General features: G+C 45.1%; 2 protein-coding genes and 1 pseudogene across 3 annotated transcripts; 1 reads left to right on the forward strand and 2 right to left on the reverse strand.

The window, feature by feature from the left end:
- Positions 1-1,303: 1,303 nt before the first annotated feature.
- dgke (diacylglycerol kinase, epsilon) lies at positions 1,304-9,798 on the forward strand. The gene is made up of 11 exons (XM_028399893.1): positions 1,304-2,042; positions 2,375-2,534; positions 2,604-2,723; positions 2,807-2,950; positions 3,044-3,201; positions 3,331-3,379; positions 3,453-3,566; positions 3,644-3,715; positions 4,913-5,040; positions 5,194-5,305; positions 6,848-9,798. Exons 1-11 carry the CDS (start codon positions 1,570-1,572, stop codon positions 7,067-7,069), a joined length of 1,752 nt encoding a protein of 583 aa, XP_028255694.1. The 5' UTR covers positions 1,304-1,569; the 3' UTR covers positions 7,070-9,798.
- LOC114432105 (E3 ubiquitin/ISG15 ligase TRIM25-like) lies at positions 9,655-24,468 on the reverse strand. 2 transcript variants are annotated; one of them, XM_028399906.1, is made up of 8 exons: positions 24,387-24,468; positions 12,736-13,400; positions 12,181-12,276; positions 11,872-12,105; positions 11,612-11,792; positions 11,076-11,129; positions 10,791-10,970; positions 9,655-9,993 (listed from the first exon to the last, which is right to left on the reverse strand). In XM_028399906.1, the coding sequence occupies exons 2-8, from the start codon at positions 13,321-13,323 to the stop codon at positions 9,920-9,922; spliced, it is 1,407 nt and encodes a 468-aa protein (XP_028255707.1). In that variant the 5' UTR covers positions 13,324-13,400; positions 24,387-24,468; the 3' UTR covers positions 9,655-9,919. The 2 variants fall into 2 exon arrangements, with proteins under 2 accessions (XP_028255707.1, XP_028255716.1); XM_028399915.1 differs by lacking the exon at positions 24,387-24,468 and adding an exon at positions 13,511-13,959.
- On the reverse strand, positions 18,800-24,276 carry LOC114432072 (E3 ubiquitin/ISG15 ligase TRIM25-like; annotated as a pseudogene).
- Positions 24,469-25,116: the final 648 nt, after the last annotated feature.

The following is a 25,116-nucleotide window of genomic DNA, read 5'->3' on the forward strand; positions in this document are numbered from 1 at the left end:
TCATTGCTGCTGATCATCCATCTATAACAACAGATGAGGGAGGGAAGTACCTAACTCTCTGGTGCCACCTGGTGACAGAAACACAGAGATCCACTGTCTGTCTGGTTATCAGTGGGATTTTATTCTGGTTCATCACATAATCAATACACATTCATATGATCACTGTATGGAGGATATACAGCACACACACAGATCACCTTAAAGAGTTAAATGCTGCTGTTGATGTTGCAGAATAGTGAGAGCAACACTAATTTGGTTAAAAATGTTGATTTGTAACACAAGTTTATTGATAAATTCAGTAGTTTTATAGTATTACTGCATGTTTACACGTCTTTAATAAGTTCACAGGCATTGTGAGTTGTTGTTGATACATGTGTGCACTTTTATTCCCACAAAATGATGTCTACATGTGAGCTCTGTGTGTGTCTGTGTGTTAACTTAGCTGCCAGTGCTGATGATTGATCTGATGTTCAGGTAACAATGTGCGGATGTTGATGTCTTTCCGATCAAATCAAGCATCTCTTCTTGTAAATTATCATCAAGGAAGCCATACATACATCATACATCCTATGAACGGGTTTTTTATTATTATTATTATTGTTATATCCATAACAGCACGTGTTCTCAGTGATGGAAAGAAAACAAGAACTTAATGTTTTCTAAACAAATTAAATAATGAGAAAAGGCTGAGGTCTGTAAGGTTTATGTCTTTGTATTTATCAGATTATCTTCATCAGGGCCAGCAGCACTTTATTATCCGCGGTGGCCTCATTTTCATTCACTGTGTGCGATTATCAGACACGCTATGGGCTCACAGAGCGCATGCGCGCAGATGACCAGGCAGAGATTTTTCTTTTTTTATATATATATATAAATAAAAGTGTTGTTACTTCCGGGTTCTCCAGAATGTAAACAAGGAAACAAGACACGGGTTTTAAACTATTTGTTACATTTTTTTTCAAATGTATATTACACTGAGAGTGTGTCACCAAATGTGGCTTAGTACCAATATGAATATTGATTTTCTTTTAAATATTTAGTTGACATTTTTCACAACATTTATACATTTGAATATTAATATTATAAAGTCAGTGACCAGATTCAAGATTAAAATATACCTGCATGCAAATACTTGAGTATTTAATATGACATTTATGACATTTAATATGGTCTTTTGTGTGTTGTTGAATCAGGATTTTACTTATAATTGATAAGATTTTCCATTTATTGTAGTTTTTCCTCACTCAAGAACGGGGACTTCCTGTTTCTTGCAGTCCCGGATGTGCGCATGTGCAGCTGTGAGACTTGTAAACACTGACGAACGTTAGCAAGGCGGCTCGTGGTGTCAGCGTTACGTCGTCGTCCTGCTGGTTGTTGCTGGTTGTTATTTGAATGTGTGTGTCCGTGGCCGCGTCCTGTGTGTTTGTGTGAACATGTGTGTCTCAGGGGAACGTCCGTCCCGTCTCCAGCCGCTGTCGTTTCTGTCCTCTTTACCGATTTCCGCTTGTTAGCATCCATCCCTCGCGCCACCGTTGAGCCGCAGCAGCAGCAGCCGCAGCAGCAGCAGCGATGTTGCCGCAGGTGGAGGAGACGGCGCCGGTGCCGCCGCCGCCGCAGGACGACTGCGGCTCCCGGGAGGAGTGGACGCTGCTGTTCTGGACGTCCCTGGCCGTCATTGTCCCGGTTATCATCACGCTCTGGTGCAACGCGCAGCGCACCAAGCGGAAAACGCACATGAAAGATTTCTTCCGCAAGAGCAAGCACGGCTGGCACTACACGGACCTGTTCAACAAGCCCACCTACTGCTGCGTCTGCTCCCAGCACATCCTGCAGGGAGCCTTCTGCGACTGCTGCGGCGTGTGCGCCGACGAGCAGTGCCTGCGCCGGGCCGACCGGAGCCTGACCTGTAAAGAGATCATGGCCCCCTCCAGCCCCGACGGAGCCATGGACCACCGCTGGGTCCGCGGAAACGTGCCTCTGGCCAGCTACTGTGCCGTCTGCAAGCAGCAGTGTGGGACCCAGCCGAAGCTCTGCGACTTCAGGTAGCGTGGGTGGTGCGTGGATAGAAGATATAAGCACTTTCCAGTGCGTAAAAGCCGCTGTCTTTGTGCGTAAAAGACCACTGGTGCCTCCTTTTTACAGCCAGGAGCTAAGAGTCAGGTAGATAGTTTGAAGTAAAAAGCTTTACACTTCCCAGGTTTTCATATCAGAATGGAGCATCACGGCCTTTAGTCTGACTTTAATTTGCTCTAATGCACCGCTGCCGCTCTCTGGCACAGGCTGCGTTAATCCCATATTGTCAGATAAATTGCGCTGCTCATCCTGACAGTGGTGACTTCAGTGTGTTTTCCGTGTCCCTCTGGACCTCCTCCAGGTGTGTGTGGTGTCAGACCACAGTGCACGACGACTGCATGGACAGCCTGGCGGATTCAGACGTGTGTGACCTGGGCGAGTTCCACAGCCTCATCATCCCTCCTCACTACCTCTACAGAGTCAACAAGCTCCGCCGCAGGCACCCGGATGAATACAGCAAGGTGCTGGACCTGTCTGCAGCAGCACTCATCCTCTGTGCTGGGTTATAATCTGTGTTTGTGTTACTGCAGCTGGGGTCCTCCTGCGGCAGCGGCTGGAGTCCTGTGTTAATCCTGGCTAACACGCGTAGCGGTAACAACATGGGGGAGGCTCTGCTGGGCGAGTTTCGCACCCTGCTCAACCCGGTGCAGGTCAGCCTGCAGCTTCTGATGTCACTCTTCTTCTTCTTCTCTTTATATAAGATGACTGACAGCAGCCTCTCCTCTTCCTCCAGGTGTTCGACCTCTCCGAGCTGACTCCCTCCAAAGCCCTCCAGCTGTGCACCCTCCTTCCCCCGGGCAGCGTGCGTGTGCTGGTGTGCGGAGGTGACGGCACGGTGGGCTGGGTGCTGGATGCCATCGACACTATGAAGCTGAAGGTGAGTTGTTGCCTCCGTCCTCTTTGTCTCCACCTTTAATCTGTGCCACATTATTAACAAACCTGATCCTCCTCTTCTTCTCTGCTGTTTCAGGGTCAAGACCAGTTCATCCCGAGGGTGACCATCCTGCCTTTGGGGACAGGAAATGACCTTTCTAACACTTTGGGCTGGGGGGCGGGGTACGCCGGAGAGATCCCGGTGGAGCAGGTTCTCCGTAACATCCTGGACGCGGAGGTGGTCAGAATGGACAGGTGGGTCAGTGTGGAGTTCTTTGGTTGTAATCCTGTGAGTGGGGCGGGAGCGTGTGGATTTCAGAAACCTTTTTATTTTGTTTTGACCCTCCTAATGATGATGATGATGATGATGATGATGATTTTCAGGTGGAAAGTGCAGATCGCGTCAAAAGGCGTCTACTTTCGGAAACCAAAGGTGAGTCTGACCTCTGTGTCGTGTGCCGCCGACAGCCGAGTGAAGCCCTCAGCTGTGACGTTTTCTTCTTCAGGTTCTGTCCATGAACAACTACTTCTCCGTGGGACCCGACGCTCTGATGGCGCTCAACTTCCACGCACACCGTGAGAAAACGCCCTCCTTCTTCTCCAGCCGCATCATCAACAAGGTCTGAAAGCCCCATTTGAATAATGAAATAGAATGCAAATGGTCACCACATTAAAGTCTGCTTCTCTTCTTCTGCAGGCTGTTTACTTTCTGTATGGGACCAAAGACTGTTTAGTGCAGGAATGTAAAGACCTGGATAAGAGGATTGAGGTACGTGTGCGTGGGATGAAGCAGGTTAAGGGTGCAGGTCAGGTTCATGCATGTTGGAATATGGATCCTTTTTCTGGCCTCTGTACAGCAGCAGTGATTCTGAGACGTAACACATCACACACACACAAAAGGGACTGACCTTAACACTTTGCACTTAATGACTGCTTGCTGCATGTTTGTGTCTTTCTGCCTTCAGGAAGTGAACAGCAGCTCTGTTGGGTTGAGATCAGCTGACTGACCTTGTCCCAGAGGAACTCTTGTGTAGCTGTCGGTCTATGTTTTGTCTGAGCAGAGAGTATAGATCTGTACAGGCCTGTATTCGCGACCTCATACTGTCGGTCATTACCCAGAGCTCATGACCATAGGTGAGAGTAGGAACGTAGTTTGACCGGTAGATCGACGGATGAGTTTCCTCCGAAGGGTGGCTGGGCGCTCCCTTAGAGATAGGGTGAGAAGCTCAGTCACCCGAGAGGAGCTCGGAGTAGAGCCGCTGCTCCTCCACATCGAGGGGAGCCAGCTGAGGTGGCTCGGGCATCTGGTTCGGATGCCTCCTGGACCTCCTGGTGTTCCGGGAATGTCCCACTAGGAGGAGACCCCGGGGAAGGTCCAGGTCCAGGACGCGGTGGAGAGACTCGAGTCTCTCAGCTGGCCTGGGGACTGGAGGAAGTGTTCGTGAGAGGGAAGTCTGGGTGTCCCTTAGACTACTGCCCCCGCGACCCAGCCCCGGATAAGCGGTAGAAAATGGATGGACAGTCCAGAATTCATCGTGCTGCTCCTATCAGCAGTCACATCATCACCAACCAGCAGTGACCCTGTTCCACTGACCGCTCAGGTTACTGGAGTTATGGTTAAGCATCCTAGAAAGGTTTTCAAGAAGTCTGAAAAAGAAAGCCATGACAAAGGGGACAGATATTACTCTGTTCAGAACAGAAATATGGAGAAATCAGTTATTTTCTCTAATGTAATTTGTTTACAACCATAGACAGTTGATGGACAGAACATCTGTGACGTCACCCGAGGGTTTCTGGAGTGCTCTTTGAGTCCTGTGGGAGGCTCTGACGTCACCCTGCTAGCAGCATCACAGTCCAGTTAGACTCTCTGTGACCGTTTTATAATATATGTAATATATGTGTGTGTATGTATTATTGATGTGAGGAGTGCAGGCCGTACAGGTGTGTTTGTTCCTTCCTCCCACAGCTGGAGCTGGATGGGGAGCGGGTGGAGCTGCCCAGTCTGGAGGGCATCATCGTTTGTAACATTGGTTACTGGGGAGGAGGCTGCAGACTCTGGGACGGAATGGGAGACGAACCCTGCCCCCCTACCAGGTCAGACACACACACAGCCAAGTCTATGAAATAATCTCAGGTGGAAGCAGGATCCTCTCAGAGCTTCGCTTTTGATGTGTTTGTTTTACATCCGTCTGGTTGCCATGGCAGCTGAAAGTGAGCCGCACTGTGGTTTCCTGTGTCACTCTGCAGGCTGGATGATGGTCTGCTGGAGGTGGTGGGCGTGTTCGGATCCTTCCACTGTGCCCAGATTCAGGTCAAGCTGGCCAATCCTGTGCGGCTGGGACAGGCACACACTGTCAGGGTGAGGCGCGCACACACACACACACACACACACACACACACACACACACACACACAGTTCCTCAGAGCTTCCTGTTTTCTTCAGTAGGTGTGCATAGACACTGATGGAGGCACATTACTCCTGCCTGTTGTTTTCCTCTGTGCAGCACCAGAGAATCTAATATGGACTAATCTGATGAAGCACATGCTCCTCAGCTCCTGCGTGTGCTCATTCCCCCCCTCTGTTCTTTCTCAGCCCCTTCAGTGTAAATCCACTGTTAACCCTTCAAACACTGAAGCTGCTGCAAACAACCAGACTTACAGAGACTTATAAGTCTTTAAACAACAACGCCGCCTTTATTTTGTTAATGAGCTGCTGCCGCTGGTGTACACCTGTGTGGCTGCTATGACAACCACACAGTGTGACTGTAAAATCACCAGTAGAGATCAACACAGTTTATGTATCCGGCTGTAAATGTGTTTATTTCTGCTGGAGGTCTGTGGGGATTGATCAGCCTCAAGTGGACACTCACAGATTTAACGCCTAAGGTTTTATTTAGCACATCACGCCTGACAGACAAAACTCAGGGCTGCAGGGTTGGGCGATGGGACGAGTCTTTCTGCTATCAGCAGCTGTGTGAGTCCATGGTCAGGTGGGCTTAACTTGACTATTTTAAAGCTCTCCACATACTGAACATGTAAAGTGCAGTTTAGAAGCCATACTTGTTGTTTCAAGAATCAGCACGGCTGATTATTGACAGTTAAAGGCGTGTTCAAACTGCCTTACTCTGCCTTCTTTTAATTCTGTTTTTTGTGTAAAAACATCATATATATATAGCTTTATATTAGTGCCATTATTTTTTTATTAATGAAGCCAAAAAGAAAGAACAGTGTGTGCGACCTGACGGTGAGCGTAGGACATTGCTCCACAGGTCTTGTGGTTTGTTCAGATGTGGTTTTGCTGCAGGTTCTGAGATGTAGCTTCTCTGATCACTGCACGGTCTGATCTTGGACTCACTCTGCTGGGACGTCCACTCCTGTGAAGATTGACAGGTGAATGTTTTCCACTTAGTGGTGAACTCAACAAATAGGAACTCAACAAATAGTGTGAAATGGTTTTAGAAGTCTTTCCAGACTGACGTGCAGCAGCAGCTGCTTCTCTAACACCCGTGCTTCCGTCTTTCCGTCTTGACACGGTGTTAACACACAACTGAACGCTGCGGAGCAGCAAACTTTAAACTGTCTGCTTCTATAGAGCTCTGTACACCTGCTGATGATCACTTTATCACCGACTGATGATCAGCAGCACCTGCTGCAGCTCACTAAATTAAATCCTATGGAAGCTGTAAGAGGGGACACTGAGGGGATTGAGAATTGTCCCGTTGTTTTTCTTCTTTTTGGCACAGTGTAAAAAGTTCCACGTTTGTCTGAGGTTGAATCGGCCTGATAATAAGATCCACAGATGATTTTCTAAATCTAAAGCAAAAACAGGAGAGCAGAGGCTTTCCTGAGGAGACAGTGTTGCCTCTGACATCACACTCCGTGTGTCTTTACCCTCCCCCAGCTGGTTCTGAAAAGCTCCAAGATGCCCATGCAGGTGGACGGGGAGCCGTGGGCGCAGGGCCCCTGCACCATCACCATCACCCACAAGACCCAGGCCCTCATGCTGTACCACAGCTCCGAGCAGACGGACGACGATGACGACGAATCCAGCACCTCCGAGACGGAGAGCCCCACCCCTCACGACTCGCCCAGGCCCCCGGGGCCGGCCTCTGCTCGCGCATGACGCCGCAGACATCGTGTGATCTGAAATTCCCATGATCCCTTTCTCCTTTTTCAGCAACATTAATCCCCGTTGTGCATTACACTCGATCATAGCGCTGAGAACAGACGTCTGCGGACAGATTGTGTTGGAGTTGTTGTTGTCCTGTCTACACACTCCCCCCCATGTGTTGTAACCCCGAGCTCAGGCAGGTGAGGAGGAGGTGGAGGAGGTGGATGTCGCTGTAGGAAGACTGCTGTTTATTTGCACTGATCTCTTGTGCCATAGTCGACTCTACTGTATTTATTGTGACTGAGTGCTCAGTGCAGGTGTCAGGGAGCCATTTTTAAGAGGTTAAAGCCATGTTTACACACTCAGCAGGTGGTGCAGGTGTAGGAGCAGTCCTGTTTATCTAGAATCTAAATTTACACTCCACAAAAAAGCACAAATAAGAGAGAAACAGAATGTGTGTGTGTGTGTGTGTGTGTGTGTTTCTGCAGTTTTGTTATGGAGAGAGCAGCAGCGTGTCGTCGACGAGTGGACGAGCTTTATTTTGAAAGGGTTAATTTTGCCTTTTGGTTTTTCCTCTTCTTTTCCTGCTGTTTACATGTTGTTGTGTTGCACTGTTTTGGCACTTACACTGACATTAACCCTACACTGCCTATGAAGCGTACATACCAGAGACGTTGACGTTACCTGCTGATGAGATTCTGCTGTTACATGTTTGTTACTTTAGTCCCGTTGAGTCGCCACCAGGGGGCACTCTAAACACAGTGTTTCTGTAGTCTGTTCTATATTTACTGTCCTCTCTTGTGACTAGTGATGGGTCTGAATGAGGCCATACTCTGTGAAGGATGCTTTGTTTGTCGGCCAGCTTGCTGAGCAGGGATTTATTTTTTTATTTTTTTAGCCGCCTGATGCCTGAACGCCGTTTGAAATATGCACCTCCTCAGCAGGTTCCGCGTGTTGTTGCTCAAAGACACCTGTTTGACCTTTAACCTTTGTCGTCCTTGTTTACTACGGTTGTATACGCAGGTTTGCTAAACTGTAACTGAGGTTTATTGTGAGGGTTTTAGCCACGCTAGCAGTGCTGGTTCTAGTTCTTGGGAGAATTATGAGAATTTGTTACTTTACGGTTTCCTCTTAAACTTAGCATAGCGTGCTAAAATGCTAATCATTACTACACACACACTACACTCCTACATGCTAACTTGCTGTTTGACTCGAATCAGAGTTTAAACACACCTGTGTGTAACGTGAATTGTGCTGCGGGGCCAGGAAGTCATCCACCAGTGTCTTTCAGCAGCTTTCTGCTGTTTCGGGCCGCATGTTTTTAGTCTCTGCTTCAGCTGCTTCCAATCCTGATGGATCCACTGAAAACTGAATGCACAAAGGAGAGCCTGTCTCTCTGGAGCTAACGCGCTAACTTAGCCACAGGAGGAGCCATGCGTTTCCTGCCAGTTTACATAAATGGATGTAACACTTAGCTGTTGTGGTTGTTAAGTGGACTGGAGGTCCCTCAGCAGGAGCTAAAGTGTGTTAGCAAGAATCTGGTGATTTAACGTGTGTGATGATGGAGGCGTTGTGATGTCACAGCAGCGGTCCCTTGATGGCCTTTCCTGTCTGATGATAATAGAGTGCTGCAGGAAAAAGTCCCAGAACAGCATTTTAGCATTTTCCGGTGCCGCCATGCTCAGTGAGTTTTTTTGGAATAAGCTCTGTGGTTAGCACATTAGATCTGATGACACAATAACACCAATAAATGTCCAACAAGTTGTTTTTTTCATGCTTCTAAAAACAGCAGTTGCTAACGAGAAATATTACAGGAACATGAAGTGCTGTAGGTTATTTAACACGTCACATTATTTGGGTATAAAGTGATTTAAAGTCATTTTTCTGAGGGTTATGTTAAATTTGTTCGTCTCTCTTAGTTTAAAGAGCCAATGAAAAACAGGTATGATGCCAACGTCCTGGTTAGCCTGCAAAAATATGCCTTAAACAGCACACTGACACTCTGAGAGGTCTACATGTAACAAGCTACATGTCAGTGTAATTTTCAAGTTTGAATTTCCTCATATTGTTTTCTAATAAATTCAGAAAAGGGGCTCTATAGGAGTCAATGTTATGATCAAATCTAACTGCATAAAAAGATCATAGATCACAAATCGGACTCAAACTGTCTGAATGCACCAGTTAAATTTTGATTTTGTGCCATCTGAGCAGATGTTGTGTCCACTCGTCCTTCACTTTTCCAACCTTTACTCCGCTAACAGTGTTTACCCATTCATACGTGTTGACGACCTCGCAGTGATGCTAGCGTGGCTAATGAAATCCTCTGTGTGTGTGCTGGGTTTGTGTTGGATCTCAGCAGTGTTTATACAGACAGAGTGAAGCTGTGTCACTGTCCTTAGCTGACATTAAATGATTAGCTCTGCTTTCAGCGTTCTGTTCCGTTGTGTTGTGTTGTGTGTATTCACTGCTTTCATTATAAGTGTATATTTGAATATGATTAGGTATAAATTCTAAAAACATGATGATTCCATTCATGTAGGAGTGATGGTGATGGTGGGAGGCCTGATGTGGCCTCTGATAAACACACAGACCCTGTGTGCAGGAGGGGAAGAAGCTTTTATTGTGAACAATCATTAAAACAGAGCTGAGGGGGTTAATACAGAACAGCTGATTTAGATTGAAATGAATGTAACGAGGTGATCTTTTGGATTTGAACATTCCCATAAATATTTTCATATAAACTCCAGCTGTGTTTGTGTTTCTGATTTCCTGTCATGTGACTGATAAACGTGTGCGTCCAGGCTGAAGCAGGTGCTGCTCCTCCTGGCTCCACCCTGGGTTTCTGATGGTGTTTTGCTGCTTTCAAGGGTTCTTCTTGGGTTTCTCACTTCCTGGCCTTGTTCCTCCTGGAGCACCGGGCCACACATAGACCGGATCTGAAGGAAAATATGTAAAAGATGTTCTTTAGTAGGTTGTTCATCATGTTAGAGAGACCGACTCGCGAGTGTGCACAGGTTATTATTAGAAGAACCCTCTAAATTCTATTCTCCTAGAGGGCGCTAATATGAAGAGGAGCTAAACCACATGTTTAAGTTTAGTTTTGGCAAATATAATATTTATTATTCTTAAAAGTGAGATCTAACAGCTTGTGTGACACTGACACAAGATACAGCTACTGCTGTCCAAACCACAGACTGTATATAACAATGGATGGAGCGGCCATGACTTCATCCGCAGGTTTCTGTACAGTTCGCCCGCCGGCCTCAGCTCCACTCGCACACTCCCCTTCTTTTTCTGTGTTTCAGCGGACTGGGACGCTGCTAACATGGTCCCGGTCGGAGCATCCCGGAGCTTTAAAACGTTCTTTAGAAACAAGTGGGTGACGTCACGGAAGCTTTGTCCACAGTTTTTACCGTCAGTGGGATTGTCTCACTACAGGAGCCCTCCAGAGGCCACGGGGGGAACTGCTGCTTGGTGTTACTTAAGAGTTAAAAATAAAATGTAATCATCTTCTTCATTGTGTGAAGTTTACAGTGTTTAATAGTGAAATGTACCCAGAAATGTGTTTTGTGAGGTCACGGTGACCTTTGACCTCCAAACTATAATCACTTGATTCAGAGAACCAAATCTGGAGAGAACCTCCCCTCTCTGAAGGAACAGGGTAAGTTCTTTTGTCTGTTCATCGGTGGCCTGTGTGTAGAATGCTGTGCGTGATGTCAGGTTTTTTTCTTACTTGTCTTTTGTGCTGCTAGAAACTGCTGGAGCCTCTGGTTCCGTTCATGGATGGCCGGGCTCCAGCCAGGCTCTGACCCTAGGTTGGAAAAGAGCGGCATGTTGACTGTATGGAAGGCCGGCTGGACGGGGGGGCGACCTTGACTTCTGGACCTGCGTGTACGTCTCTTCTTCTGTTGTTCTGAAAGGAGAAAGACGGCAGCTGTAAGTGATAAAACACACTCAACACACCGAGGAAGACGTTTTAGGATATTAACATGTGAATATGTTATAGAGCTGAACGCACCAGGTGCTGGCTTCTGTCCTGCACGCTCGGGACCTGCTGACTCTGCTTTTTTACCTGTGGAAGGTCAACAGGAAGTGATCATGTGGTTGATGTGAACCCAACTGAAACAGGTGAGTTAGGACATTTTAACATGCAGGTCTACGAGGACTGACCGGCTTTTTGAGCTACCCTCAAGTGGGCGCTTGAGGAACTGCAGTTTTCTCAGCTCCGGGGGATTTGGAACCACATTTAGAATTGAACTTTTTTCACCAATGGCTAAATTAAAGTGGTGATCACTGTTGCTGAAGCGCAGAAATGTTCTAAAAGCTCCTAACCTCTGTCTATTACAGTAACTGACAGACCACTTCTAGATTTTGTCTCCTGGACTGTTGGACTCTTTAACATGGATGTGTGGCTGGATTGACTCACTGTTGATACCTGCCATCAAGTGGCCATTAGTGGAACTGCAGTATTTGACACATTTGTGGATTTGGAAGTGTGTCATGGATATGACCGGCTTTCATGATAGAAGTGTAGCACCTGCCGTCTTACTGTACCTGCAGGTTGGCCTGGTGTGAGTAACGGGGACCTGTCCTCCACCGGCTGGTGAAGGATCTCCGTCAGACTCTCTTTCAGGGCCGTGGCAAACGTCTGTGTCGCCAGCACCTTCTTGGAGTCCATGTTGACTCGAGGGACTTGAGGCTCAAACTTCAGGGCTTTGGGCATCTCAAATGAAGCCTGTGGAGAGCAGAGGACACTGAAGACGCTTTGTTTTTTGGGACCAGGTCCCGGCTTCACCTCTGTGACGGAGTTTCACCTGCAGGAAGGCCGAGGTTTGGGACTGAGTCAACAGACTGGTGATGTTCCCTTCAGCCTTCCTCAGCTTCTCGTTGTTGTGCGTTAAATGCTTCACACACTCACGGAGTTTGGTCTGACCAGCCTCCAGCTCACTCTCCACCTCGCTCTGGGCCTTGACCTCTTCCTGAGTCAGCAGGTCCCTTATCTGCTGATACACAGCCGCCAGCGCCGCCTTCCTCTGGTCAGCTGCCTCCTGTGAGACGAGTTATTCTGATTAGTTGTGAATACTTCAGAACTTTGTGTCCGTTTGTGTCCTAGTGAAACGTACCTTCAGCCTGCTCTGCATCTCAGTCGCCTGAGACATCACGGCCTCGGTCTTCTTAATCTTCCCGTCCAGCAAAGCCAACTTCTCTCTGAGGTCAGACTACAGAGACAGATGCAGCTTCAGGACAGGGGTCACGTTTTGTTGTTGTTCTTGCGCCTCTATCATCTGCTCTATGAAACGTTACTTTGTAAAACCTTTTAAGGAACCTTTAAAGGAACCTTTATAGTTCTCCAATTTGACACAATGACACCTGAGGGAACATTCCAAAACACTACATTCCAGGATCCTTTCCCTGATGCGTCCATAAGATTATTTTGTAGATTTTTTTTTGGGACATTTTGAGGAATTGCCGTGAACCTGAGAACATCTGCTGGTGGTTATTTCATGACATGTAAGATGACTTGAAGGGAACGTTTCCTCATCAGTCCCTGAAGGTCCTCCACCTTACTCAGTGAACCCTGACAGGAAGTTCCACAGTAATGTGGAGTAAAAAGACTCTTTCAGAATGTAAATAACTTGAAAACCTTTTCAGATGGGAACAATATAAACCGTGCTCACCTCCTTCTGGTTCCTCTGCTCCTCAGGAGACATGAAGCTGCAGCCTCTGTGGGTCTGTTGGAGGCACAGGCTGCAGATTAGACGGGCATGCTGGCTGCAGAAGTGCTCCATCAGCTTGTGGTGGTCCGGGCAGATGCGCTCCAAAAGATCACCAACAGGCTCGCTCAGCTGGTGTGGACTATAGATGGGGTTCTCCCGATGTGGGCGCAGGTGCTCCTCGCAGAAGGAGGCCATGCAGGTGAGGCAGGTCTGCGCCGCCTCAGCCTCCATGCAGGTATCACAGCGGATCACGCTCTTCTTCTTCTTCTCTCCAAGCAGGCTGGGGGCTCCGCAGCCACTGATCCTGATGTTGAGGGCCTCCACCACGGCAGTGAGGACCGTGTTCTTCTTCAGCTCCGGTTTGGTGGGGAATACGGTGCGACACTGAGGACAGCTGAAGGAGTCCTTCCAGGAGGTGAGCAGGCATTCTTGGCAGAAGTTGTGCCCGCAGGGAGTGCTGACCGGACAGTCGAAGGGACTGAGACAGATGCTGCAGGTCAGCTCCTCTTCCAGACCCAGCAGAGACAGAGAATCCTCCACTGTGGCCATGATCAAACTGACGGCAGCAAGCTGAGCCAGAAACAAAACTGAAAGTCTCCGTCCAGCCTCCCTGCTACAAGGAGCTCCTGTAAGGAGCAAAACATTCAAGTTGACAACAAATTCTCAATAAATAAACCAGATAAATTACATAAATGAAATACAAAGAAAGGACGTTAAAAAGAATCCTTCCCTTTACCTCTGTCCGAACAGCAGCACAGGTGTGTCTGACTTTAACTGCTCAGCAAACAGAATGACATAACAACCCTGTGACTAATCTGTCCGGTCAGTTTCTATTTCCCGGATTCACTGAGAGAAAGCTGGCAAACATGACGAGACTATTACAAGAATATTTAAAGTCCTGCTTATAATCTGTAAAATAAAACTAATTATTTATATTATAAGAAAGAAAATTACATTTATCTGATTATCAAAGTGAAAAGAAGTCAGTACAAAGCTCTCTAGCAGAAAGTCTGAGTATAAAATAAGAGAATCACATGAGATGTGTGAGGTCTGTAAACACTACAGCAAATGGCGGACCGCGGTCCGGGTCCGGACCCAGAAGCCGTCCCATACGGACCCGAACTTATAGTCCAAACAGCAGGTTATTCTTTAAAACCTGACGCAGCTTTCATTGACTTTACGGTAGTGGCTTAGCGCATGAGGAAACGCACAGACCAATTGCATACGAGTTTATCCATCCCACGTGACAACTCTCAGCCAATCAAATCTGGGCATTCCAGGTGGTTGCGACTACAATACAAGTTGCAGGTTACACGACGATTAAACGATTAAATAGTCTTATAGTAGCCTGATGTTGTAATTTTTGGGAGTTGCAGGTTGCAGTCTGGTTGTTTCCGTCATGTATTCAATACATCAACCAGTTAAATCCCCTCTCCCTCTCACACACGCAGCACTTTGTTCTGCTGTAACTGTGCATGAAAGAAAGCTGCAGCCACAGTTTCTGTGACCTGTGTTGGGTGAAAGAATTTATTCTGCATGGTGTTAACATGCAGTGTGTTCAGATATATAAGTATTCATGTTTATATGTGTTTAGCGCGTAATAATGTGATTTATGTGTTAGGAAATTTTATAGAAAATCAAAGTAATTCGAGGATACTGAATGTATTAATAAGTAATTTCATAGTGTGTCATATAACTTTGTTTTCTGCAGTTCAGGCTGTGGCAGATGAGATTAGTTGTTCTTCTGCTCTCTGGAGAGAGCTCCGGTTGGTACGAGATGGTCATAAATTCAGACTAACGACAGCAGCACCTTTGACCTGATAAAAGCCAGATTCTAAAGGAATGTGTTTTTCTCCTGAGTACCCAGTTTATGGTCACCCCATTGTGATTGGACTCACAACCTATGAGATTTAAGGAATTGGAGTTTTACCTTATTTGGCAGTAAACACTAATGGTCTAGTTGCTGTATGAACCAGGGTCTGCAGGGGGGCGGTAGATGCCCCTGTGGGCCGGCAGGCAGGAACGCCCATGGGGTATATCAATGTGTGAATTCCATGTCCAGTTGTTGTTGCATTGTTCGTTGTTGCTGTGTGGTTGTTTGTTCTTGTGTTGTTCTTGTTTGGTTCTTTGTGTGCAACAACCCAGAGCTCTGCGACTCAGAATTTGCCTCATTGTTTAATAAATTATAATTTTGAGACCAGAATTTATCCGCTCCTTCCTTACAAACTAATTCAGGGGGTGATCAGAAGGAAACAAGGGGATTTTCACCCCGACACCTGGAACATCAGTGCATTCAGAATTTAGTACAGGGCTCAATAACCAGCATTGGATGGAGGAGGATGAGGAGGAGAGGACCCAAACACAGGATTACAGATTATTTCAAGCATACTGAATGGACATGAGATTTGAAAATTTAGCTGGCATAAATTATGTTATCTAGAGGTGGATATGTAGCAAAGTATTGTTCAAGTTAAGTAAATTAAAGAAAAACTTTGTCTGAAGTGATAGTGTTTCCAGCATTGTGATGAACATACATGGTTATACATTAATAACATTATGTAACAACATACACCCCCTCCTTTCCCCTTTACATTACACCTTTATGTAATTAATGATAGAACATTCTACAGCTGTATATTATGTGACAAAAATATTGTCAAAGGTTTTAAATTGTACTGTATTGTACTGCCAAACCATATAAAGGATTATATATATATATATAAATCTCCTAGCAAAGGTATGAATATTATATTATTATATATTATTTATATATATATATAATTTTCTCTAACTGGACCTCTTCAACTTGAAATTGAATACCCCTGCACTACAGTGACACCTGTGGTCGTTAGGAGAACTGCAGTTATAGCATCCTCTGTGACACACCTGTGTGTCATTATACAATGCACCTGAGTATTATTAGCACGCTAGTTGGATTGAACAATATCAACAACACCTATGCAGTGTAGCTAAGTTACAGCTAGCTGGCTAAGCTCAGCTAAGCTCAGCTAAGTTCCCTGCGATTGAACTTCTATTTGGTAAGTTGTCTTGTTTGTCGAAAATCACCCATTAACAATTTCAGTGTGTAGCATACAGCTAGCTTGGGTTAGTTTGCATTTGTTGTCACTAAACTAGCATTCATATTCCTGCTATTTGGTTAGTTGTGTGGTTTGTTGTTGTTTGGAAATTATCCACTAACAATATGAGGCAAGACCGATGTAGCTTACAGCTAGCCGCTACCAAAACACAGGCTAAATGGATAAATTGATGCTTTGGGTTCATTGTTACATTTAGCTTGTTGTTAATATCAGCTAATGACACACAGCAATGTCAATGGCATGTTGCTAAGTTACAGCTAGCTGGCAGCATACATGCTAATGTTGACACCGCTAAAATACACTCTGATTGTAGTAGTAGCTTTTCATTGTGAGCTTAGTAGCTAAGTTAAAGCTAGCATGCTAACGCTAGTATTATATATATATATATAGAGATAAGATGGATGAAGAACATTTTTATGAGCTGTAGCTTCTTTAAAAAAAGATCAATATCAGACAGAGACTTTTTACTGATAATCATTTTAATCATTGTTGATTAAGATGCAATGATACAATGAACAGTGTACAGCAGAAGGGTCATTCTACCAAACGGGTGCCATTTGAGTCCTCAACATTTGATGCAATGTAAAAGTTATAAAAATATATCAATCTGCATCTTCTACAGTTTATATTTGTTAATTAAAGTCTCCTTAATCACACAATATATGAATTAATGCTATTTCAAAACAATGAGATATAATTTTTAATCATTTTTTAATTTATAGTGGCATTTTTGCCATGTCCGCAATGGCCAACATAGACTTTGCATCCAACATTTCAACAAAAACAACAAAAATTTAAATCAAACATTTGTCATTTTCAGAATTAAATAGATGTCCCTGATACTATAAATGATATAAATTCTTAATAAAAGCATTAATTTTATAAAAAATGTTAGGATTTTTGTGCGTCCCTCAGTTTGTCTTACCACCCTGTCACTCATTCCCTGTCTGTCTATAAAAAATGTACTGTTCCTTTAAATGACATTTTAAAAAAAGAGGTGACATCACTTAAGCCTTTGGACCAGCAAAATTCAAAAGCAGGCAAGTTCCCACCTCATTTTTTGTTGATTATTTGTTGCTTTTGTATTTTAGACAGGGTCCGTCGAGCTTAACCTCACCACCCTGTCACGTGGAATTGATAGGGAAAACAGTTTTTTATCACTTTTTTTCCAGTATTAATGAAAAGAAGATCATATTTCAAGTTGAAAAGTACATATGCTAAGTTAGCTAGCTGACCACATGGTGAACTGCAGCCATTTAAGGTTGAAATTTACCACCCTGTCACATTTTTTACTATGACGGGGTGGTATTACATGCAATCTAAACTAGAAAACTAGTTAATTGGAGCCCACAACCTGTAGGTTAATATCCATGAAGGAAAGTTCAATAGCATATATTATTAGTGTTTTTAATTTAATATATCTTTTTTTAACTTATTTGTTTTGGTCTTCTCTCTCTCATCCATTCACTCACTAGCTTTTCACAAACTCACTCAACAACACCAATTCATCAATTCATTTTACTCACTACAGAATAATGATAATAATAAAATATTTGCAGATAGAGATGTCTCCATCATGGCATCAAATTTTTATTCTTGCTATTTTATCAATTACTATAATTTTTTTATCAGAGTTTCAGACACTGTTAATGTCACAACCTGGTTTTTATTTATGGTTTAGTTTTCCTTGTTTTGGGTTTTTAGTTTAATCTGTGTTTAGTTATTGTTATTTTCCTGTTGTTCTAGTGTTTTGTGCTTCCTGTTTTACTTTGATAGTCCTGACCCCCTGTGCATTGTCTGGAGTTTTACTTCCTGTGTTTTGGAATGACACATGGAACGAAACAAACCCTACACCAGAAGAGGCAGACTAGCAAAGACAGAGGGGAAGACACAGACTATATACAAAGGGACCAGGGAAGACAACGAGGCACAGGTGGCACACATTAGGACAGGGCAGGTAATCACACAAGGAGGGAAAACACAGGAAGCAAAACTCCAGACAATGCACAGGGGGTCAGGACTATCAAAGTAAAACAAGAAGCACAAGACACAACTAAACAAAACACTAGAACAACAGGAAAATAACAATAACTAAACACAGATTAAACTAAAAACCCAAACAAGGAAAACTAAACCATAAATAAACACCAGGTCGTGACAATTAATAGGTTTTGCAATACATTTTTCAATTTTAAATGGCCTACATTTCTCTGTTTTAATTGTTTAATTTAATTGTAATGGTTATTCGAGTAGACTATTTTAATCAAAATAACATAGATACATGAATTTGAATGTTTTTATGATTATTTCCACATTGATACCCATAAGAAATCCACCCCGTCACATGAGTTGCCCCCCCGTCACGTGTGTTACCACTCCGTCACAGTGTAATTTTCTTTAAAAAAATGTGAAAGGAGAGTGAAATGCTCTATAAATGAATGTGTCATAATGCTCTCACTTCTTGGACTGTTCAATAAATGCAACGTTCATTTGATAATATATAGTGAAATAGTGTTTTTTGTTTAGAAACTGAAGCTCTGGTCATGTCAAAACCATATTTCAAGACTAAAACTCTTAAAATTAATAAATAATAATTAAATAACAAGACTAAACTTATTAGTATCCTAAAAAAGGACAGTTTACTTATAGGAAAGCATTTGATTTAAAACAACTATTTAATGTATTACAAGTCAAATTGTACACAAATTGTCTGTGACGGGGTGGTGCAAGAATGACCCCCAGGTCTGAATTAAAAGGATAATATAAATAAGGATTATATGCCTGAGGTGGGAAAACACATTTTTCTGAAGGTTTAACATGTCTTTTATAAAGAGGATTTCTAAAAAAAACTCTTAGCCTTGATGAAAATTTTACAAATTGCAGAGTGGAAATGGCACCCGTTTCGTAGAATGACCCAGAAACGTAACCTCTGACACAAAGAACAATGATTTATTGTTTAGTTGCTCACAGAACAAATCAACTGAAGTAAACAGAGAGAAGCAGGAAGCTCTGGTTGATGTAGGATGGTGGAAGATATAATCAACGCAGTAAAAAAACCCCTAACATCCCAAATCCAAAGTCCCCATTGTAACGACAGAGTCCACTTTATACATTAAGACCAGGTGCAGAAATACTGGCGTGAAATAAGGCGCCATATCTGAACTCTGTAGGTCACTCTGGGCTTCAGCGTTAGCACGAAGGCTAACTGAGTTAGCCGACTTTGATTCTGACGTACAGTAAAGACGGATCTTTTAGTCGATCCGTGGTTTAGCGTTGGTAGCACTCGTCCGCATCAACAACTCTAGCTGGAGCCCGGCTGACATGTCGCTACATTGGAGCACAAATGTATGTACAGAATGTCGACCAACGTATCAATATTGATATTCCCAGATATCCGATATCAGTCAGGCTCGAACTGGGAGACCTGCTGGACCTGCACATATCTGCAGACTGGACCGAATAACCACCACCTGTTCCTTCATTTTCTTGATTTATAGATGCACTAATACCTCAGATATAATCATTCATCCCCACCCACCCATTGTGTTTTCTTAGCTAACAAAGAGCCTCCGTGCTGCTCCGCCCCTCACGCCTGCAGCTTGCACAAACTGATGGACGAACCACTGGAGAAAATCCAGAAGGCTGGATAGACGGCTTCAGCGAACGGGAACACGAAGGAGTGGAAGGGGTACGCTCTGTCAGCCACATTGTAGAACCTCACCATGCCCTCCTCACAGTCCAGCAGCACGCCCACACGCTTCGGGTTGGGATTGACCAGGACTTTCTCGCTGCTGTTGTGCCACGCCGACAGCTTCACATTGAACCACTCGATGCACCAGGACTGGGCGTTGCGGCCCAGCCGGCTGGCGGGACCTTTGCGGTCGATGCTGCCGTACGCCAAGCCGATCCCGATGAAGTTGTCGCTACTCATTCGGACCTCCCAGTAGTGGCGCCCCCTGGAGAACCCTTTGGTGGTGAGCACCTGGGAGCAGACGGTGAAGCGCTGGGGGCAGTCGGGGTAGTTTGCGTGCTCATCGGACACAGACGCCTTGGTAAAGCCCTCACTCAGTGAGATGCGCTTATGGGCCGTTCTTGGATCCAGAGTAAGCACGGTTCCATCTGCAGGGGACAGGAGATAGGGGACAGGGGACAGGGGGGCCATTAAAACAACAACCACAGCTGCTGTTACTGTGTGAGACGAGGACACCTGCTGCACTTACACTTCAGAAGTTCAGTTCTCTTTTCAGCAGATGTTATGTTTGGGCTCATGTCCACAGGTTCTAGAAGAGAAGACAGAAAGAGTCACTTGTCATAAACTCAAAGGAAAGAACTGATCTGTGGTGCTGGGTGATGTGACCTGAGTGAGCACAGAGAGGGCCGAGGCTCAGAGTAGCCTTCAGCATGTAGAGACAAACCTCTTTTGTGTGTGCTCTCCCTGTCTGAGCCCAGGGTCTGACCTGACACCTCCTTTACCAAGATATGTTTATTTCTCTCATCGTTTAGGGCGTAGTTCTAGCATGGATGGAGGTGACGCGTCCCCACTAATGTCCAGTGATTACTAAATTGTCCCCTCCAATGTTTTGATCCCCTCCAAAAAAAAAAACAGATTCTCATTGGGCGCAGGAAGGGTTAAATTCCATTCTTTTCTACTTGTTGTTGGTGCTACCCAAAGCCCCTCGGATATATCAAGGGGCCCTGGTCCTACGGTAACACATATGATCATGTGATCGGCTGTGCCTTTCCCTGCTGTCACTTGTGTCCCTACGTTGGTTGGCAGCACCAAGACAACCAACTTATGTATTTCTCTCACAGGCTTCAATAAACATTTCTAAACCATAGCATGTGACCCTTCGACCCCTCCAATCAACCTGGACTCCAAGACGGAGGCAGAGCAAGAGTGTGTTGCAGACCTGTTGAAGACCTGGTGAGCTGCTTAGAAATTCACCCTGCTGTAGAATTATCATGTTTGAGATTACAAGAGGCAGGCATGTTGTGTATAGCAAATTTACAAAAAACTAAACATTTTACTATATTTACTGCAAATTGAGACTTACTTGACTTGCACAAGTTCATATTTGTCTGAAGTTAGTTCTCTGGTGATGTGACCGGCTGCAAATGAGTGGATTTCTGCTATAGAGCCATTATTGATCCCTTCTGGCTCCACTCGAGCATTTGAATGTTTATGGCTTGTTAGCTGTCTGTGTTCATAAACCTCGAGTGCCACATAATGATAATAACAATAAACCTTTCAGAGTCACTTCAATCAGCCTACCTGGACTGCATTTTGGTCGAGTTGGAGGAAGCTGGACTCCAAAATCATACAGGGGTTCCCTGGAGTGGTTCAGAGCATCGTTCGCCGGGCTTTCATCAGGCAACTGGACAGGCTTTTTAGGGGTTTCTGAAGACATAGACATAGACATATGTCAGACATTAATCATCTTCAGATGACATGCTTCATGTGGGTGTGATTCAGTCAGACTTGATTGTCAGGACAAACGGCTCAATGACTGTCATCACTGTTTGGTTCAGATGATGCTGGGTGGTGCACAGAGGTATGCTGCTCTATGGAAGCTGCACCCATTTCAAATAAATGTCACATAAGCTGACTAATGAAACAATAAATAACCTGTTTTCTTACTTTTCTGAGGTTTGTGTTGAGGTCCTGTGTTGACGGGCTGAGGGACTCGAGGATTACATTGAAACCACTGTGGCTCTGAAGAGGCAGCAGGTAAAAGAACATGTTATTCTTTGAACCTAATGCTGATGTAAACTGTGTGTGGGACATATAAACATACCAGGGTATATAGGGTGTCCACGGTAAAAAGAACCGTGGACACTCTCAGAGCCAAACCCGGGGGAAAAGGAGGGTCGTTCAGCTGAGAAGTATCACAGTGTCATTTATTGATTGATGTGACTTTGAACTGAAATCTCCCATCACCACAAACGCAGCACTGATTTGAGCAAATGAATGATTTGATTGGATTCTCATTTCCACCAATCCCCACATGAAACAACTCACCAGGTGCAACAATTTCAGTGTTAATTTCTGCAACACAATAAAACACCAGAGGCTTCAACACACGTTCTTGTTGCATCATTAAAGTGAACAGTGAACATACTGTGCTTGCATCCTCACCTGGTTTGTGCAGCAGTGGAGGTCTGGCTTCAACAGGCTGCTTAAAGATCTCAGTCAGATGCTCCTTCAGGGTGGCTGCAAAGACCTGCGCTGCCTTCACCTTCTTGGAGTCCAGGTTGATTTGAGGGGTGTAAGGGTCAAAGTTCACAGCTTCAGGAAGTTTAGGTGCAGCCTGAGAGGAGGGAGCACAGGAGCTGATTCAAGATGTGCACTTAAATTAACGACACTGGAGACAGTCTGGACAGTCACAAGAAGATCACAAAGGCCGATTTATCCTGCTGACTTCCACATATGAGTGACTTTACTAATAAACTCGTGACCATCCATCCATCTATCCATCTTCAACCGCTTATCTGTGGGGCAGCAATCTAAGCAGGGACGCCCAGACTTCCCTCTTGTCGGACACTTCTTCCAGCTCTTCCGGGTGAATACCGAGGTCGTACCTTAGACAACTGTCTCATTGACTTGAAGGGAGTCATGTTTCTACTCCCACCATGCAGCCTGCTCACCAGGTGAACACAGTTTGTGTTGTGAATGTCAGCACATACACTGAGCCAGTTTGTCACAGTTGAGCCTCACTGTAATGATTCTGATCAGGCTGTTGAAACGGGAAACACAGTCCTGCTGGAAGACCCGGGCCTTTATCTCCACAGGTCACCTTCAGAGAGTGCAGGAATACCTGGAGGAGTTGTGTTGATGGAACATTCGAGGTGCAAAAATGTACTGACACGCAAATAACACAACACATTGTCTTCTGACTTCTTCCAGAGAGTCAGCCTGGACCCCACACATCTGAAGGAAGCCATTTTTCAGAGAGTCTGGGCACCAGATTCACCAAATCTGTATCTAGAGTGACATTTAAAACATGTAACTCATGGATCGTCTTACCTGTAGGAAGGTCATGGTTTGGGACTGACTCAGCAGCTGCGGATTCGTCTTTGGCTTTACTCATGTCTTCAATATTCTTTGTGAACTTCTTCACCAGGTCCTTGATTTTGGCCTGACCTGTCTCCACCTCCCGTCCACAGTGCTCAGAGCATCACGCTCCTCCCGGGCCAACAGCTCCTGCATCTGCTGGTACTCTGCCGCCACCATGTTCTTCCTGCTGGTCGCTGAGTCCTGCAGGAGGAGCATCCCGAACGAGATCAGAAACAAGGCAGGTACACAGAAAAGGACTTTACAGAGGAGAACGTCACTGAAGATGCTCTGTTTACCTTTAGCTTGGTCTGCACAGCCATCATTTGAGATACAACAGCTTCATTCTTTGTTATCTTCCCCTCCAGCAAACCCAACTGTCCTCTCAGCTCGGACTATAAACAGACACACAAGAAGGGCCAAGTTAATTCGGGGGTTCAAGGGTTCAGAGAATTGACTTTAAAGTAATGCTTCCACAAGACAAAATGTAAACATCTGGTGATTTCTGTCTTTAACACTTCAGGAGGGCTGGTTTTCTAAAAGTTATTCATCTGTTTCAAATATGAGTTAAAATAAAAAGTCTTTGTTATCTCTGTTTATGCATGAATGGCCCATTGTGGGGCCTGGACGATGTTTTCAGGCTCACCTCCTTCTGGTTCCTCTGCTCCTCAGGAGACATGAAGCTGCAGCCTCTGTGGGTCTGTTGGAGGCACAGGCTGCAGATTAGACGGGCATGCTGGCTGCAGAAGTGCTCCATCAGCTTGTGGTGGTCCGGGCAGATGCGCTCCAAAAGATCACCGTCAGGCTCGCTCAGCTGGTGGGGACTATAGATGGGGTTCTCCCGGTGTGGGCGCAGGTGCTCCTCGCAGAAGGAGGCCATGCAGGTGAGGCAGGTCTGCGCCGCCTCAGCCTCCATGCAGGTATCACAGCGGATCACGCTCTTCTTCTTCTTCTCTCCAAGCAGGCTGGGGGCTCTGCAGCCACTGATCCTGATGTTGAGGGCCTCCACCACGGCGGTGAGGACCGTGTTCTTCTTCAGCTCCGGTTTGGTGGGGAATACGGTGCGACACTGAGGACAGCTGAAGGAGTCCTTCCAGGAGGTGAGCAGGCATTCTTGGCAGAAGTTGTGCCCGCAGGGAGTGCTGACCGGACAGTCGAAGGGACTGAGACAGATGCTGCAGGTCAGCTCCTCTTCCAGACTGAGCAGAGACAGAGGCTCCTCCACTGTGGCCATGATCAAACTGACGGCAGTAAACTGACGGCAGCAATCTGACAGCAGCAATCTGACAGCAGCAATCTGAGCCAGAAACAAAACTGAAAGTCTCCGTCCAGCCTCCCTGCTACAAGGAGCTCCTGTAAGGAGCAAAACATTCAAGTTGACAACAAATTCTCAATAAATAAACCAGATAAATTACATAAATGAAATACAAAGAAAGGACGTTAAAAAGAATCCTTCCCTTTACCTCTGTCCACTGAACAGCAGCACAGGTGTGTCTGACTTTAACTGCTCAGCAAACAACAGAATGACATAACAACCCTGTGACTAATCTGTCCGGTCAGTTTCTATTTCCCGGATTCACTGAGAGAAAGCTGGCAAACATGACGAGACTATTACAAGAATATTTAAAGTCCTGCTTATAATCTGTAAAATAAAACTAATTATTTCTATTATAATCAAGAAAATTACATTTATCTGATTATCAAAGTGAAAAGAAGTCAGTACAAAGCTCTCTAGCAGAAAGTCTGAGTATAAAATAAGAGAATCACATGAGATGTGTGAGGTCCGTAAACACTACAGCAGGGGTCACGTTCGGAGAACGATTAAATAGTCTTATAGTAGCCTAATGTTGTAATTTTTCGGAGAAGCAGGTTGCAGTCTGGTTGTTTCCGTCATGCAGATATTCAATACATCAACCAATTAAATCCCCTCTCCCTCTCACACACTCAACAGAAATTGAATACCCCTGCACTACAGTGACACCTGTGGTCGTTAGGAGAACTGCAGTTATAGCATCCTCTGTGACACACCTGTGTGTCATTATACAATGCACCTGAGTATTATTAGCACGCTAGTTGGATTGAACAATATCAACAACACCTATGCAGTGTAGCTAAGTTACAGCTAGCTGGCTAAGCTCAGCTAAGCTTAGCTAAGCTAAGCTCCCTGCGATTGAACTTCTATTTGGTAAGTTG

The sequence above is a fragment of the Parambassis ranga genome, chromosome 1 (genome assembly GCF_900634625.1).
Source record: "Parambassis ranga chromosome 1, fParRan2.1, whole genome shotgun sequence".
NCBI lineage: Eukaryota > Metazoa > Chordata > Actinopteri > Ambassidae > Parambassis > Parambassis ranga.